General features: G+C 39.7%; 1 protein-coding gene across 5 annotated transcripts in view; it reads left to right on the forward strand.

Annotated features, from left to right (window-relative positions):
* Positions 1-14,172, forward strand: part of UBE4A (ubiquitination factor E4A) — a 35,023-nt gene extending 20,851 nt beyond the window's left edge. For 3 of the 5 annotated variants that reach the window (XM_022559120.3, XM_089915637.1, XM_089915638.1), the window contains 8 exons: positions 337-524; positions 2,048-2,148; positions 2,263-2,376; positions 3,916-4,090; positions 7,731-7,911; positions 8,353-8,500; positions 9,596-9,753; positions 11,130-14,172. In XM_022559120.3, coding sequence (XP_022414828.1) covers positions 337-524; positions 2,048-2,148; positions 2,263-2,376; positions 3,916-4,090; positions 7,731-7,911; positions 8,353-8,500; positions 9,596-9,753; positions 11,130-11,259 — 1,195 coding nt within the window. In that variant the 3' untranslated portion in view covers positions 11,260-14,172. The other 2 variants (XM_022559121.3, XM_089915639.1) reach the window with 2 other exon arrangements.
* Positions 14,173-14,755: the final 583 nt, after the last annotated feature.

Raw genomic sequence — 14,755 nt, forward strand, 5'->3', positions numbered from 1 at the left:
TCACAAAGCTTGGAAAGGCAAGTTTATCCCAGATGAAGCTGTCAGAGAATAGTAAGTCGTGCATTGTTATAGAGAAGTAAACAGAATGGCAGAGCATTAAATAGAAACTTAAGTACTCATCCTCGTAATTGATAAGCTGTGATCTTAAAGAGCTGAATGGTACACTCTGCATATCCCCCAGAAATTGACCGACTTAAAACTGCGGAGTCGTGTTTTCTCCTGTAACTCTCTGTACAGATGATATATGATGTTTTGACTCCTCGTATGGAGAGAATAGTTATAAATTTGGGAGTTAAATTTTCTGCCTGCTCAGTTTGCTTTCTGCCCTATTCATAGGATGAAGAATCCCCACCTAAGGGCCAAACTCGCTGAGGTGTTGGAAGCAGTGATGCCCCACATGGATCAGACCCCAAATCCCTTGGTATCCAGTGTGTTCCACCGGAAACGTGTGTTCTGCAACTTTCCCTATGCATCCCACCTTGCAGAAGCTCTAATCAAGGTCTTTGTGGACATTGAGTTTACAGGTAAAGCAGTCTAGAACCAAGAAACTGATCGCTGATCAGTTTTTAAATGTCAGGAAAATAATCATAAGTCATTATTTATTGAATACCTACCATGTGCTACCCTTGATACTAAGTGCTTTTTTCACATTGTTTCCTTAATATGTCACCATCTGGAAAGTTTTACTCTATTATCCCCATTTACCTATGAAGACATGGATGCTCAAAAAGATTAAATTATTTGTTTATGTCATACAATTAAGTGGTAGAATCAGGTCTCTCTCACCTTAAAAAAGAAAAACGCATACTGTTAACAACTTTACTATAATTTTTGATAGAATCATACTCAAATAAATTAGGCTGTCCAGTTAAAACCCCAGGTCTTTATTTTTCTCTGCCTCAGAATTACAGAATGGTGGATAATGAGACAGTGTGCTGATTGAGATATTCTTTTGTCTTATCCAGACAGTCTAACCCTTGTACAGTTTAATTGTTAGATTAAGAATAACAGCAGGCAACATTCCCTTTCTCTCATGCCCTTTTGAGCTGTAACCCTGAGATGCTATGTCTGAGTAAACAGTGCCCCCTCTCAACCAGTAAACAAGATATGCAAATCAGTTACTTAAGACCCCTTTTAAAGGGGATGTCCTACCAGCCAGTGATAAATACAATTAACATTAAAGAGACATTTAACACTTTACTGTTTTTCCATATTTGAATTTTGACTTTGTTACTTGCTTACCTCTGAGACTTAGTTTCCTCATTTGTAAAAGGGGTTGAAGTGATGGTTGAGGCAGTGTATGTAAATCTTTATAACATATAAGAAGTTGCACAATAAATCATTGCAGTTATCTCATTATACAGCCACTATGACCCTTTGGTTGTAATATTAGAGGGCGTATTATAATTCCTGTTTTATTTTCTGAGGAAGTGGGAGTTGAGAAAGAGTAAGAGACTTGCATTAAGTGGAGCCAGAAGGAAAACCTAAGTCTCCTGACTCCAAATCCCATGCCCCTCCTTTATTATATGACCCAACCTGTAGAGCTCTGGTGGTACCTCTGGCATGTCAAAAGCAGTATAAGCCTCAGATTTTTAGCTCCTGGCCTGATTTTTCAGAGTAATCAAGAACCAGTTGGCCACACAGTTGGGATGTTATCCATGAAGAATGTGGGGATGACTTTTAGTAGCCCATCCTGCATGTGGCTGGCACTGCCACAATGGCCAGCTCAGAGGCCTCATTCAAAGTCTGATAAGTAATCTACGTTTGGATGTGGAAGCATTTGTTTTCCTTGGCTTTTATTTTGCAGCTCAGTCCTTGTCCTTTTCTGAGTACTGTATCGTTTATATGTCCCCCTCTTGTTCTGTCGGTAAGGAGATAAGCAAACACTTGATTATGACTCTAGGCCTTCATAAACTCCCGCGGCAGGTCTTGCCGGTAGCCTTGACACATTCAGAATTTTTATAAAATGGCTACACATAAACATAAGCTCTTGCCTTGTCTCTGATAGCACCACCTTTGTTGATGTTTTGCTCTTGCCTTACTCCAGGAGACCCCCATCAGTTTGAGCAGAAGTTTAATTACCGCCGCCCCATGTATCCCATCCTCAGGTACATGTGGGGAACAGATACCTATCGAGAGAGCATTAAGGTGAGAATGTTTTTGGTGAAACCAAAATTGAGTTATCTGAGTTTTGCTCCACATAAGCCCCAATGGGTTGTGATTCATTACTAAAATGTTTTTTTCTTGGGCTGGGACTTACAGGATTTGGCTGACTATGCCTCTAAGAATTTAGAAGCCATGAATCCCCCACTTTTCCTCCGCTTTCTTAACCTGCTAATGAACGATGCCATCTTCCTTTTGGATGAAGCCATACAGGTAAAAAAAAAAAAAACAAAACAGATTTAACTGCCCTTATACCATCATACATACTTTTTACCTTTTAGTCATAATAGAGCAATCCTTATGCTAGCAGTCCCCTAGTACCAGTCTTGGACACCAAAAATTTGCAAGTAGTAATGTACCACCAACCTTGCCCTTGTAGAGTTTGATAGGTATTGTTCCATTAGAGACCAAGACCAAGGGCCTTATGAGCTAGGATGATATTCTGGCAGACAGTGGAAAAGAAAGTGTGAAAGGCCAAACTAAGGTACACTGGCAGAACTAATCAGTCTAGCACTACAGAAAGAAATCAGAGGATCTTCGTTCAGTTAGTGACTTTCAGCTTTCTTCCATCCCAAGACATCAGTAACAGTGACTGACCAAGGCAATGATTCTTAGCCCTCTTTCCTAAAAGATTCTGACTTTTATACCACTATTTGGAAAAAAATCTCTGGTTTGGGTTATTTTTTCACATAAAGACTCCAAGTCATCAGTACTCTTCACCTGTCCACTGCCTCCCAAATCTTTAGCTATATCTGAAACATGAGTTTTACAAAGTATACACCTGGGGGTCTCTCAGTTCCTTCAGCTTAACCCTCCCTTGTGGAGCTGCTTATTGCTCCTATAAAAACTTCCCTTATCTGCGACAGGTGTAAGATAGGGCAGTGACCCAAAGGGAGACAAAGCAGGTAAATCATGAGGGTAGCCTGTTGGATAACCCACACACTCCTCGTATTGATTAGCAATCTCCCAGTAACTTGTATTTAATTTGTGAGCAAATGTTCCTGCTTTGTTCATAATCCCATACTTGAAGATTTTAGATCTGTTGCCTTAGAAAACAAGTCCTGTAATAAACAGACGTTTCTAAGGAACAGCTATGTGACAGAATGACACAGACAGCGTTTTCATGGGACTGTAAGTTTAACATGCTTGCTACAACAGCAAGAATGGTGAGAGGTAGAGGGTTTTAAATATTTATGGTTCTCCTTCCAGACATTTTGCATATTTGATAGAGCTTTGTTTTTTGATAAGCAGTTTTGGGGGGTGGGTTTTTTTTCATCTTTCATCTTTTTTTTTCCCTGTAGCCTGTTGGCTTTTACCAATATTTCATATACTATTTATCCTCGTTTCTATTTCATAGACTATAATATTTCCAGGGGAATTACCCATAAGTCTACCCAGGCTGAAACAATTTTTCCCACAATTTCTTTTTTATCTTTTTTTCGTCTTTTTTTTTTTTTTTTTTTTTTAAGTCTGTGCCTTGCGGCATGCAGGATTCTTAGTTCCCCGACCAGGGATCGAACCCACGTCCCCTGCTTTGGGAGCGTGGAGTCTTAGCCACTGGACCACCAGGGAAGTCTCCCCACGATTTCTTTTTAAACTTCAGCCCTGTGCTGAGAAATAAAGCCTCATGTCTCTTAGGTAATCTGTGGTTTTCCCAGCTTAGTAGACTAGATTTTAAATAGGACCTCTTAAATATCATCTTCCCTTCAATACACTTTGTTCCCTGATACCTTCCACCTCTGGTTTCTGTAGTATTTGAGCAAGATAAAAATTCAACAAATTGAGAAGGACCGAGGTGAATGGGACAGTCTGACTCCAGACGCCCGCCGAGAGAAGGAGGCTGGCCTACAGATGTTTGGACAGCTGGCACGTTTCCATAACATCATGTCCAATGAAACAATTGGTACCCTTGCCTTTCTGACATCAGGTAAGGATACAACACACTGCTTTCCCAAAACATGCAGTGGTTAAGATCTGCTTCATTTGAGGGATCAGCCCACTGAGACTCTGGTGACAGTATCCTCCTCCACAGTCTGAGAGGAAGTGAATCACTAGAAAAGCTTCAGAAAGAATGATGTTGTCCATTGTTGACATGGGAATGAGAAAATGGTCATCCTCACACAGCTGCCAGAAAGCATAAGTTAGTATCATTTTTCTTGAGGACACAACTTACCCATATCAGTATAGCTGGGGGTGTTTGTGTTACCTGAAAAAAATATTCTTGAGCTCTGGTTAAATGTGGTAGATCAAACAGAGATATTTATCTCTACTCCCTCTAGAGCTGCACTGTCCAGTTCAGTAGTCACTCGCCACATGTGGCTCTCAAGCATTTAAACTTTGGCTAGTTGGAATTGAGATGTGATATAAGTAGAAAATACACACTGCAAGACTTGGTATTTAAAAACAAAGTAAAACCTTTTATTAATAATTTTTATATTGATTATATATGAAATGACAACCAAGGATCACCAGACATTTGAGGAAATCCTCTAATGTGAAACACAGATAATAGATGAAAACTCTTTAAAACAAGGGTCCCCAACCCCCAGGCCGCGGACCAGTATCGGTCCACAGCCTGTTAGGAACAGGGCCGCACAGCAGGAGGTGAGCGGCGGGCGAGTGAGCAAAGCGTCATCTGCTGCTCCCCATTGCTCCCCATCACTCGCATTACCGCCTGAACCATCACCCCACCCCCACCCCCGGTCCGTGGAAAAATTGTCTTACACGAAACTGGTCCCTAGTGCCAAAAAGGTTGGGGACTGCTGCTTTAAAATATCTTTATAATCTCAGGTATGAGAGAAGATACAGCATACATAAAACAGAAACAAAGAGGCAACACAAGGGATTATGCAAAGAACAAGAAGGAGCTCTTGGATATTGAAAATATAACTTCAGAAATTTTGAAAAGTCAGTAGAAGGGTTAGAAGATAAATTCAAGGAACTCTTCCATGAAAGTAGAACAGAAAAAGAGATGGAAATTAGAAGAGGAAACAAGAAAATAAAGGATCAATCTAGGAAGTGTCAAAAGAGAAAAATGAAAGGACGTTATCAAAGAAATAATACCTCCCAAATTCCCCAAAACTAATTCTAAATTAAAAGGAGCCACCAAGTACCCAGTGCAGGGAATTTTTAAACCCCCACACTAAGGTATATCATTGCGGCATTTCAGAAAATCAGGGTACCTAAAAGTTTCCAGAGAAAAATCAGGTCATGTACAATGGTTTAAACATCTTTGAATTTCACAGCACTGACGTTTGAAGCTGGAACACAGTCCTGATGGAAAATATCTTTTCAGCCTAGAATCTTATTGCCCACCAAACCATTTTACCCTGTTTGAGGGTAAAATGTAAGGACATCTTCAGACGTGAAGGTATCAGATTTACTTCCGGTGTACCCTTTTTTGAGAAGGTACAAAAGGATAAATATACTCCATCAAAATGAAGGAGGAAAGTGGAATCCTGTAAGAGAGATGCAAAGGAAGTTCCCAGGCTGATGATAGAGGTAGCTTGTATGACCACCACACCATAGGCCTATAAAACAAGGAGTCCAGATTGGAGTGAGGAATGGAAGCTTCCAGAAAGAACATCTCCAAAAACTATTTTTGAGAGTTTTACATTTCTGGTGGAGAGTTTAGAAAGATTTAATGATAGGTACTCTGAAAATAAGCGGGAAAAAAAAGTATTAAAAAGTATATATAGGGGCTTCCCTGGTGGCACAGTGGTTGAGAGTCCGCCTGCCGATGCAGGGGATGTGGGTTCGTGCCCCGGTCCGGGAAGATCCCACATGCCACGGAGCAGCTAAGCCCGTGAGCCATGGCCACTGAGCCTGCACGTCCAGAGCCTGTGCTCCGCAACGGGAGAGGCCACAACAGTGAGAGGCCCACGTACCGCAAAAAAAAAAAAAGTATAGGGGCTTCCCGGGTGGCATAGTGGTTGAGAGTCTGGCTGCCAATGCAGGGGACATGGGTTCGTGCCCTGGTCCGGGAAGATCCCACATGCTGTGGAGCAGCTAAGCCCGTGCACCGCAACTACTAAGCCGGCGCTGTAGAGCCCGCGAGCCACAACTACTGAGCTCACGTGCCACAACTACTGAAGCCCGCACACGTAGAGCCCATGCTCCGCAGCAAGAGAAGCCACTGCAATAAGAAGCCCGTGCATCACAACGAAGAGAAGCCCCTGCTTGCTGCAACTAGAGAAAGCCCGTGTGCAGCAACAAAGACCCATGCAGCCAAAAATAGTAATAAATTAAAAAAATTTTTTTAATTAAAATGTATATTATTTTAAAAATAAATAAAAATAAAAAGTATATATTATTTTATATATATAATCATTAGAATACCATGTGGCTCTGCTGTATATGATATTTATATAATCTTAATGACAAAGTCTAAATTATTTCACCAAATATTTGTTTATATATTAGGGGAATTTGTATTTGGGGAAGAGGGACAGCAATGAGAGCTAAACTCTCATCAGTAGTAGAGTCAACAGATAATGACTAAAATTGAAAAATTAAGAGCCAGCAGTACTAAGTAAGCCTTATACTACTTGGCTTGTTGCACTTGGTATTTATTTATTTATTCATTCATTCATTCATGCCGTGACCTACAAATTTGTTGGAAGGAGTAATGTCTACAAGATATGTACACAGTGAAGTTCATCAGTTAGTGAAATGCTTATAATAAGAAAAAATTGAAAACAATAGTAATGTCCAGCAATAAAGATAAAGTAAATAAATAACTCATGGTGCAGTCACACATTAGAAAACTATGTGGCCATTAAAAAGGGTATGAGGGCTTCCCTGGTGGCACAGTGGTTGAGAGTCCGCCTGCTGATGCAGGGGACACGGGTTCGTGCCCCGGTCCAGGAGGATCCTACATGCCGTGGAGCGGCTGGGCCCGTGAGCCATGGGCACTGAGCCTGCGCGTCCGGAGCCTGTGCTCCGCAACGGGAGAGGCCACAACAGTGAGAGGCCCGCGTACCGCAAAAAAAAAAAAAAAAAAGGTATGAATCGTCACTATCCTATAGAACTTTATGTGATGGAAATGTTCTATAAATCTGAACTGTCCAATACTATAGATACTAGCCACATGTGGCCATTGAACACTTGAAATGTGGGTAGTGTATCTGAAAAACTGAATTTTTTACTTAATTTTAATTAATTTAAATAGTCACATGTGGCCAGTGGCTACCATGTTGAACAGCACAGGAACCTATATTTACTGAAATGGTAAGGTATTTACGATATCATTAATGAAAAAAGTAAGTTACAGAATATGTACAACATGATAATCATTTTGTTTTATAAATGTATATGTATGTAAATAAGGACAGGAAAACTAGAAGGATATATTAGCAAAATGTTAACAGTGTTTACATCTGAGTAGTAGTTTTTATATTTTGTTTGTTTGCTGTTCCTTGTCTAATATTTTCTAATATTAGAAAATGCAATGAAAATGTATTTTAAAAAATAGCAGTCCCCAGAGGTCTCCAAGTAAAACTCTAAGACATTGTAAGTTGAAGATTGCTAATGGATTGAGTTTTCACAGACTTTGGCTTTTTTTCCAGAGATCAAATCCCTCTTTGTGCATCCTTTCCTGGCTGAGCGCATCATCTCCATGCTGAACTACTTCCTGCAGCACCTGGTTGGCCCCAAGATGGGGGCCTTAAAAGTCAAGGACTTCAGTGAATTTGACTTCAAACCCCAGCAGCTCGTTTCAGATATCTGCACCATCTACTTAAATCTTGGGTACCTGAGATTTAATTGGGCAGGCCAGAGGCCTTGCTCATGTTTTAACTGGGGGTTTTGACAATGGAATGACTAGCTGGTAATTATGTGGAAATAGAAAGGAAATGGTTTGTTTCTAGTTGGCTGATGAAGGAATCTTCTGTAGTTTTAAATAATGAGATTTTGTACGACCTGTGGGACGTTATTTGGAATTTCCAACATTTTGCCTTGATCTGTGCAAAGATAAACTTTACTGATCCATTGTTTGGAAAAGCAGTATATTTTTAAGGTCATGGGATACTTGATAAGACTTCCTTCCTAAAAATTAGAAGAAATCATTCTATATCAAAAGAACATTCATGGTATATAAGTGATGGGGAACTTTGTTCCTCAACCCATCCGTTTTTGCCCTCTTTGACCTATCCTCTGATGCTCAGTTTCTTTCTGATGCTGACCTTCTAGGGATGAGGAGAATTTCTGTGCCACTGTGCCCAAGGATGGACGTTCCTATTCCCCAACTCTCTTTGCACAGACAGTCCGAGTCCTGAAGAAAATAAATAAGCCTGGGAATATGATTGTGGCTTTCAGCAACTTAGCAGAGAGAATCAAGGTAAGGAGGAGGATAATTTGCTTATTAACATGTTCAATAAAAACTATGTCAATTCAGCCGTTCTGCTTTTTTACCCAATTTGAGGGGGGAAAAGAGTATTGGGTTGAGAAAATATAAATAGCTGATTCTTCCTGATTAGTCAATAGCTAAAACTACCATATTCTTTAATAGTACTACTCTTTTCAATATGAGGGTGAGAACAGAAAAATAATTTAAGAAGCTTCTACTGAAAAGAATTTACAGATTTTTAATAGGCTGTTTTTATGAAAACTTCTCTGTACAGTGTTACCAATAGACTTGAAAATCTACGATATTTATACAGAACTTTTTAGAATACAATTCAAGATTAGTAGCTTTTAGTCATTGATTTTTATTGATTTTTCTCTGTTCTCTCTATTTGTAGTTGGTAGTTGGCTTATATAGGAATGGCCATACATTTTAAAGATTAAAATACTGTATTGTACTCAGCTAATCCCTTTCGTTGGAGCAGCTTCATTTGCATTTATGAAGAAGGAAAAATTATGGCGCGGAGTCTAATGGAAAACCTTCCTAATTGACAGCAGTCTTCCCTTCATTGAGTTACTTATTTATTGAATTGGGCTTCATCTTTGCCTAGAGCTTAGGCAGATGGATCGCTGAGGAACTAAAGTTCAAGCAGATGTTGAAGCCACTTTTAAATTCCCATACCTGTTTGTACCTAAAACCGGAAACTGCTTTTCATACACAGACTGCATGGGTAACTCTGTAATTATACAACTGATAACCCCCTCCAACCCCCACCCCTTACAGCCGGGTTGTTGTCAGAAGGATGGATGTTGAGCGTGGTGTGGTTTTTTTCCCTGTTAACATTTAGATCCATTTCTGGTCATGGTTGCTAGCAGCTGAGCCAAACTGAAGATTCAGAGTTGGGGCTGAATGTTAAATTTGCTCCTATAGTATCCATATTGGCTTGTTTAGAACATAAAGCTGAGAATTGTTACTGTCGCCATAAAGGGTTACTAACAATAACCCTTGAAGATTAAGGTATAGTCATTGAGCATTTTGAGTTCAGCTGCTTGTGTGATTTCCCCGTAACTGCCCGGTATTTGTGCTCAGTCTCTCGCAGACCTCCAGCAACAGGAAGAGGAGACCTATGCAGATGCCTGTGATGAGTTTCTGGATCCCATCATGAGCACACTGATGTCTGACCCTGTGGTGCTGCCGTCTTCCAGAGTCACTGTGGATAGATCCACCATTGCCAGACATTTGCTCAGGTAAGCCAGCCCCCGAAAGCAGCCTCAAGAGTACAGGTGTACATTTGTCTGCTATCATCTTTTTCTCCCAGTACAGTACTGTGCACCTAATAGGTACTCCACGTTGTTGATTTATTAACGTATTGTGTTGAGGAGGCATTTTGGTAGAAGTGTATCACTTGATTGTTAAGGATTTCAACATCCAAAACAAGACACCTGTTGAGAAATGCTGGAGCTAACTTTACCTCTTCCTTCCTCAAGGAAATAATTTCTATCAATTATAAAATATGTCAACCTTGGGCTTCCCTGGTGGCGTAGTGGTTGAGAGTCTGCCTGCCGATGCAGGGGACACGGGTTCGTGCCCCGGTCCGGGAAGATCCCACATGCCGCGAGGCGGCTGGGCCCGTGAGCCATGGCCGCTGAGCCTGCGCGTCCAGAGCCTGTGCTCCTCAACGGGAGAGGCCACAACAGTGAGACGCCCGCGTACCGCAAAAAAAAAAAAGAAAAAGTCAACCTGGAGTATAAGTTGACTTGAAATTGTTTTAATTTTACTTTAGTAGTAAAAATATAAAAGACAGATTGAAAAAAAAAATTCGGGTTTTACACTCATCGTATGGGTTTACCCACATTGTGCTGCATCTGTTGGACTCAGCCATGGTGACTGCAAGTTTTCCCCAGCCTGCCTACTCTAAGTGCAGCGTTAGAAAGAAATGGGTACTGAGAGACTCTGCCTATTTAAAATGAAGTTATATAAGTTGACCCAGATCTAGGGAAATAATGTTTTTTAAATATTGGAAAAAAGGATGTTCTACTTGATGGTATTTGGTATTAAGCACTCGCTATATGCATGATGCTGTGCTGGGTAGTATGTTTTTTCCAAAGTGTCAGTGAGAGTTTATATTTTTATCGTGGCTTGAGAATACAGAGAGAAGGTATATCATCTTACCTATGAGGAAGCCATAATCTGCATTTACTTGAAGAGCAATCAGCTAGCTAAATCGAGTGTCAGCCTACAAAGCTTTATCCCCTAACACCTTATACTGTTTCAAGAGTCTGTCACTAAAACTACAAACAGCTCTTTATGCCGACATGATTGTTATAGGGTCTCTGTCTTGGGGAAATGGAATCATATACCATCTGAAGAGCAATGTTGAGATAAAGTTTGTTAAGCGGAGAGACAAAGTAGCTAAAAAATCTGCAAAAAAAAAACCAACAAAAAAACCTCCCAAATCACTCTCTGTCATCCCATTCTTTCTAACCTCAAGTCAGCACTTGATTCAGAATCATAATACACTCTAGCTTCAGTCTCAAGGTGGGATGCCTAGGTATTCTCTTTTTGGCTGAAGATGTTCGAACGTACGGAAATAACCCCATTTCTCTTTTTCTCTTTGTCTCAGTGACCAAACAGATCCCTTTAACCGTAGTCCCCTCACCATGGACCAGATCCGGCCAAACACAGAACTAAAAGAAAAAATCCAACGGTGGCTTGCAGAGAGGAAACAACAACAAAAGGAGCAACTTGAATAAATACTGTGACCTAAACAAACCAAAAACCAACCCCAGAGTGTAGATAAACAATTGTTTGTGGTTTCTCTCTTTCTGGTTCTGTTCCTTTCCTTTTTCTTGCTTTCTTTTTTTTTCTTCACCCTTTACTAAATTAGAGAACTGCTCTTTCTCAAATTATGATAATTAAAATTCCTAAGAACTTTACAGTGCTCCTGGCTTGCAGGAAATTATACTTATAGCATCACCACGTTTGGAAATCATCACTAATTTTTACCCTTTGTTATATCTCTTCCTGTTCTTTCTTCTTCCTTTTCTTACCTTAAATTACATTAACTTCAACTGCTAAAACCTCCTGCCACCCTACTATTTCTCTTCCAAGAACTGCTCAGACATCTTTGGTGAGCACTGCTTTTAAGTATATGATGTCACGTATTGACAGCTGATATCAGAAAGTCCTGTGTTATCAAGGTATTTACTAGACTTTATGACCCAGACTTCAGCCCTTTTCCTTGTTACAGCTCTGCAATGTTACAGAATAACATTTTGTATAAAAGCAGATACCTTGATGTTTGAGTAGATTTTTGAATAAGATGAAAGATGACATGAAAAAAGGAATCTTATGCAACTTCAGTTGGTAGCTCTTAGTTTTGTGTTACATTGTAACTCAGAGACACCTTGGAGGCCAAACACTCCCCCATGGAGTTGTCATTACCACAGAAAATTTAGCCCTATAATATTTTTAGGAGGATTGGTAGAACAAATTTGCAGTTTTGACACTTTATTCAGAAAATTCTGAGGTGAAAAAAGCAGGCTGTTGGGCCCTTTTCATCTGCTGGAAATCAAGGACTAGGCTTGAGTAGAAAAGTTAGGCAACAAATATTGTAACTATGAAAGATGTCATTTTAAGACACTAATATCAGCAGTATATCTCAGTGTATATATATATATATATATATATATATATATATACACACACACCTACATACACACACCATGTACATTTTTATATTGGTCTAGTGTAAACAGAGTACCACTTTATATTGTCTCTTCCATGGTAAGATGTATGCAGTGTGTGGCCATGTTTACCAACACTTATTCTAGACAAAATTCTGAGACTGTAAAATGTATATAGTTAACGTTTGTTTGGGCTTATGACCTGACTTCTAAGAGCTGCTTCTAACTCAGCCTTAGGTCATCAATTAACAGAGCAGGAATTTGAGCACAACCTTGTCCACAAACCATTTTAAATACCCACTTAGGCCTATGTAGTTAGTAGATGGATGGGCCCCACTTTTACAGGTTGAGCTTGAGTTCCCTACTCAGTTGTGCAGCTTAACATGCTGAGTGAGGCACATTCCCCTATGGACTGTCTACATCACTATCCCTCTAAGCCCAAAAATATAACTAACAAGAAAAGTGGTATGATCTAGAAACGGGTCATTGCTTCATTTAGAGGATATTATTGTTAACCACGACCTCTTTCAAATAAGATGGTAGTTTTATGGTAATCCAACACAAGTTGTTATAAGCAGTCCTTGATGTGTTTTTGATGGTATCAGCTGGAAACCCTCAAGTCAGAGGGCATCCCACACTAGATATAAAGTAGATGTTGCCTATTGCTGTGCTTATAAATGAAAAAGGCAGTCTAGGACTCTCGCAAATGCCAGAATGTAAGATAGTAATTCAGTATGCTCCCTGGGTCTTTAAGGCATGGGTTGACAGGATTTGTTTATTTTCTTAAAATGAGCTTCTTTTCATATTTATTATCCTCCTTTACTTCTCTGAGAATGAACTGTATAAAATAAGCTTCAATTTATTTGCATTTATCTTCCAAACCCAATGTAGAAGGATATTTTCATTTTTAAAAGAAGTGGGGAAAAGACCAGAGTTTTATAGGAGAAAATTGGAGGAAAAAACGGGCACAAAACCTCAGAAGGCAGCTGTTCCCAGCAGCTTTCTAGTTAACAACCTCTATGCTGCCTCTTGTATCTGTGTCTGTATTCTACTTCTGTATTAAGTTAAGTCTTCAGATTGTAAGCCTTTTCTGGCAAGGTTTTTTGTTTGTTTTTTAAAAATCTCTTTTCCTGAAACTTTTTATGAATGGCTGTGGCACCATTAATGCTGCTGAATATCTATAAACTCATCACAAAGGCAAGTGCGTAGCTTAAGGCCACTATTGGTAAGGAAACCAAGTGTCCTCTGTGCCTTTTTCCTTTCCTTGAAGTAATTTAAGACATCCCAAAAATGCGACTAAAAAATTATGATCGTGGTACAACATGGTGCATATGTGCACTCAGAAGCTTAAAGAGGGCTTGTGTTTTCTGGAACTCAGCAAGCTCTAAATCTATCAGAGCAGACTTTCTGACATACCTAGTTTTATGTGTTGGCTTTGCTGCTAGCGTTTGATAGGAAAGTGAAGACTCTAATCAGCTCTAGTATTGCTTACTAAGAGGGTAATACTAAACTTGGAAAATTAAGTAGGTTTTATCAAGCAATCTGGGTTTGTTTGTTTTTAATATAGTTTTTAATGGATATGTGAAAACTGAAAGAAATGTCAAAGGTTTTTTAATGGTGCAGGTGAAGGTGCCAGTTGCTATTTGGTATCACACTCTACAAAAGCTTCATTACTTTATTTGATGCTGGTTACTAAGCAGCCATTGCACAGAGCATAAGTCTACTGGGTGCCTTTACAAGCCAGAGGCTGATGCTGCACTGTTGATGTCATGTGAGGAAATAATGCACATGCGCTAACTGCTTGGAAAAGAAAAAGAACCTAGAAACAAAATGAAGAACAAAACGACAAAAAGTTTGATTGAAATAAAACTTGATCAACGTAACTGTATTTTGGAACATTCCAGGAAGGTTACTTCTTGTCATACTTGCCTGGGGGTGTTTGTTCAAAGCTTGTATTTAATAAATGAACATCTGACTTAACTTTTGTTATCACTGCTTTATTACAGTATCAAAAGCTAGTGGCAGTTCCAGAAATCCCTCTGAAAACTTAGAGGGCTCTGAACTTTACTTTTTTTTAAAGGTCGTATCAAATGTGTGGTCTGGCTGACCTAACCTGCCTTACCAGGCTTTTGGACCCTGGAGTTATCTTCAGATGAGTCTCAGGGCATGTTTCTTCCTAAGGAGTTCACTTTTGGCTTCACTTTTCTTCATCTGGCCTAAACCCCAGGTCTTTCATTTTAATCATTCACTATCAAGTTCCCCTTTCTTGCCCCTTGTTTCTGCACCTCTGCTATGTAAAACCTCAGCCCAGATTAACCCAACCATTTCCCTCTGCTCCAATATCCCAGCTACAGGCTACTGTTGGAGAAAAATGACACAAACTTTATAGAGTGGTGTGACCAACAACACTTCTGTGTGTCCTTAACTACAACAGCTATTCCAAACTTTAACTTCTTTCCTTAGGTTTTCTCCCACCCTCCCACTTAACCCTCACACTGAGATGACCTTGCCTTCTACTTCATAGATTTCAGAATTTCCACTTTCAAACTTCTCTTCCATCATT

Source organism: Delphinapterus leucas, chromosome 7 (genome assembly GCF_059928025.1).
Source record: "Delphinapterus leucas isolate spDelLeu-1000000601 "Yukka" chromosome 7, BTC_Dleu_Yukka2, whole genome shotgun sequence".
Taxonomy (NCBI): Eukaryota; Metazoa; Chordata; class Mammalia; order Artiodactyla; family Monodontidae; genus Delphinapterus; species Delphinapterus leucas.